Below are 3,836 nucleotides of genomic sequence, written 5' to 3' on the forward strand. Positions count from 1 at the left end.
AAGCCATCCAAATTTGTCCTATAAAAGCACCAACGTGGAGAACCCTCAGGATCAGGTGTATCCGCAGCAAGGAGCTCAGAATCAGATGGGTTATCAGAAAACCTTCTCAAACAACTTCCAAGGCAAACAGTTTGTGCCCACTCAAAACCGTTTCCAAGGAGGGACCCAGCAGGCATATACAAGCGCTCAGCAAGCACTGCCTTACACCAACCAGCAGTTGGGACCTTCATCTGCTAGCAGCTCTCAGGATGAGCTGAAAAACATGATGCAACAACTCTTGGTGAATCAACAAAAAGCTTCAGTGGAAATCAACGCTAAGGTCGATACCATGTACAATGACCTTAATGGGAAGTATGAGGCAGTAATGTCACATGTGAAGAAGCTTGATGTTCAGGTTGCACAGACTGCTGAAGCCGTGAAAAGAACTCCTGGGACTCTGCCCGGAAAAGGGGAAGCAAACCCGCGGAACGAGTATGTCAATGCGATTGAGCTAAGGGGAGGAAAGAAGTTACCCCCTAGAGAAGCACCATCCGCTAGGCTTGACAAGGGCAAGGGTATTGCTGAAGAATACCTTCCTCAACATGCTGCTGAGACTCCACCGTTGAGTCAAAAAGAAGCCGAAGCATCCGGCGAGCATGTGCTCCCACCCAGCGAGCACGTGCTCCCGACTCCCGATCAGACCGTTCCTACTGAGGTACCTCCTGCACGCGTGTACACCCCTAGGGTTCCTTACCCTGTTCCTCCTAAGAAATCTCGCAAGGATTTGGAGGATGCAAAGTGCAAGGAGATGTTGAGAGAATTGACGGTAAAACTACCCCTAGCTGATGCTGTTCAGATGATACCTGCTTTGAAGAGATATGTGAAAGGGTTAGTTTCTGGGAGAGTGTCAGAGGAAGAGAACGTGATGATGGTTTCAAGAGAGTGCAGTGCTGTGCTGCAAAACAAAGTGCTAAAGAAGAGAGATGATCCAGGGCGATTTGTCTTATCCGTGAGAATCGGTAAAACGATTTTTGCAAACTCCCTCTGTGATCTAGGTTCCAGTGTGAACCTTATGCCATATTCAGTGGCTAAAAGGCTGGGATACACGAAGTTCAAGTCTACACGGATTTCGTTAGTATTCGCGGATAGATCCACCAAGCGCCCCATAGGAGTGTTGGAGGATTTACATGTCCAGATAGGGGACACGCTTATACCAGCAGACTTTGTGGTTCTGGAACTTGAAGAAGAACCACGTGACCCCCTGATCTTAGGTAGATCATTCTTATGCACAGCTGGTGCGATTATAGATGTGCAAGGGGGAGCGATCGATCTCCAGCTGGGGGATATGATCGCAAGGTTTGAGATGAATAAGCTGCTCAAGAAACCTATGATAGATGGTCAGACTTTTGTGGTTGATGATGGTTCAGAGGTTGCACATGAGGTCACCGATGAAGTTCTCACTCTCGACCCGTTGGAGGTTGCCTTGACAAAGGCAGAGGGTAAGTATGTATTCTTGAATGAGGAAGCTGATGGTTTTACACGCATTTTGGATGCAGGTACACGGTTCCAGCAACTGGTAGCTTATGCCAGCCTAGACGATGAGAACCAATCAGAGGAGGAATCACCCGAGGGAGCACCTGCTCCAGATCCCGGAGCACATGCTCCAGTAAAGTCAGCGGATGGTCCTTGGAGCGAGTTAAGAGCTCCAAAGGTAGAGCTAAAACCACTTCCAGCCGGGCTAAGGTACGCGTTCCTAGGTCCTAACTCTACATACCCCGTGATAGTGAACTCTGAACTAAACAATATAGAGACCGCTTTGCTCCTTTGTGAACTTAGGAAGTATAGAAATGCTCTAGGGTATTCACTAGATGACATCCCAGGAATCTCACCAGAACTTTGCATGCATAGGATACATCTAGAAGATGAATCAATGACTTCGGTAGAACATCAGAGGAGGTTGAACCCGAATCTAAAGGATGTTGTTAAGAAAGAGATAATGAAACTTCTAGATGCGGGTGTAATTTATGCTATTTCTGATAGTTCCTGGATTAGTCCAGTTCATGTAGTCCCTAAGAAAGGTGGAATTACAGTGGTTAAGAATGATAAGGATGAGTTGATTCCTACTAGGACAGTTACGGGACATCGCATGTGCATAGACTATAGAAAACTTAATGCTGCGACCCGTAAGGATCATTTTCCTTTGCCGTTTATTGATCAAATGCTTGAGAGATTGGCTAACCATCCTTACTACTGTTTCTTAGATGGCTATTCAGGTTTCTTTCAGATCCCAATCCATCCCGACGATCAAGAGAAGACCACATTCACATGTCCTTACGGCACCTTTGCTTACCGCAGAATGCCGTTTGGCTTGTGCAATGCACCAGCGACCTTCCAACGATGCATGATGTCCATTTTCACTGACCTGATTGAGGATATAATGGAAGTTTTCATGGACGATTTCTCCGTCTATGGGAGCTCCTTTTCCGTTTGTTTGTCTAATTTGTGCAGGGTGTTGCAGCGGTGTGAAGACAAACATCTGGTGCTGAATTGGGAGAAATGCCACTTCATGGTCAGAGATGGGATAGTGCTGGGACACAAGATTTCTGAAAAGGGGATTGAGGTTGACAAAGCCAAGGTTGAGGTGATGATGAGTTTACAACCGCCTAATTCGGTAAAAGGGATCCGCAGTTTCCTTGGCCACGCCGGTTTCTACAGACGGTTCATTAAGGATTTCTCCAAGATAGCAAGACCACTTACCCAGCTGTTGTGTAAGGAAGTGAAGTTTGATTTCGATTCTGCTTGCTTGGAAGCGTTTCACACGATCAAGGGAGCCTTGGTTAGCGCTCCGATTGTACAACCGCCAGATTGGGACCTTCCCTTTGAGGTCATGACTGATGCGAGTGATTATGCCGTGGGAGCAGTTCTGGGACAGAGAAAAGACAAGAAGCTGCACGTGATATACTATGCCAGCCGCACCTTGGATGAGGCTCAGTGCAAGTACGCTACAACCGAGAAAGAACTTTTAGCGGTTGTGTTTGCTTTTGAGAAGTTCCGATCATACCTTGTTGGTTCCAAAGTGGTTGTTCACACTGATCATGCAGCATTGAGGTATCTACTGACCAAGAAGGATGCAAAACCAAGGCTACTCCGTTGGATTTTGTTGCTTCAAGAGTTTGACTTGGAGATTAAAGACAAGAAGGGTATTGAGAACGGAGTTGCAGATCACTTGTCAAGAATGAGGATAGAAGAAGAGCTACCCTTGGATTGTAGCCTTCCTGAAGAACATGTTTACTCGATCGGCATCTTTGATCCCGCCGAGCACATGCTCCGCCTGGGAGCACATGCTCCGAAAACCCCGTGCAAGGCAATCGATACCAACAAACAGCCGAGTTTTCCTTGGTTTGGAGAGTATGCAAACTACCTAGCAGCAGAGAAAGAACCTACTGAGTTTGTGGGGAACAAGAAGAAGAAGTTCCTAAAAGACATAAGGCGGTATTTTTGGGATGAGCCTTACCTCTATAGGCATTGCTCGGATGGTGTTTTCAGGAGGTTTGTGACTGAGGAGGAGGTTCCTGGAGTCTTGTTTCATTGCCATAGCTCANATGAACATGCTCGGCGAACTGAGAAAAAAAAAAGGGGAAGATGCGGAGCACATGCTCGCCGGACCCGAGCAACCAGATGCACATGCTCGGCAAACTGAAAACAAAAGAAGAAATAGAAAAGAGCGATTGGGCCAGGTAAGTTAATGAATTTCAGGCCCAGGCCCACCNTAATGGAACATCAGCAGGAGGAATGAAATGCCTCAGAATTTCATCTTGGAGGTTGAGGTATTTGATGTTTGGGGAATTGACTTCATG

General features: G+C 46.7%; 1 protein-coding gene across 1 annotated transcript in view; it reads left to right on the top strand.

The window, feature by feature from the left end:
* LOC109126860 overlaps positions 1,906–3,836 on the top strand; it is a 5,880-nt gene continuing 3,949 nt past the window's right edge. The window contains exon 1 of the mRNA XM_019230746.1: positions 1,906–3,265. Coding sequence (XP_019086291.1) covers positions 1,910–3,265 — 1,356 coding nt within the window. The 5' untranslated portion in view covers positions 1,906–1,909. The remainder of the gene's footprint in view (positions 3,266–3,836) is intronic.

This window comes from Camelina sativa, chromosome 10 (assembly GCF_000633955.1).
Source record: "Camelina sativa cultivar DH55 chromosome 10, Cs, whole genome shotgun sequence".
Lineage (NCBI taxonomy): Eukaryota > Viridiplantae > Streptophyta > Magnoliopsida > Brassicales > Brassicaceae > Camelina > Camelina sativa.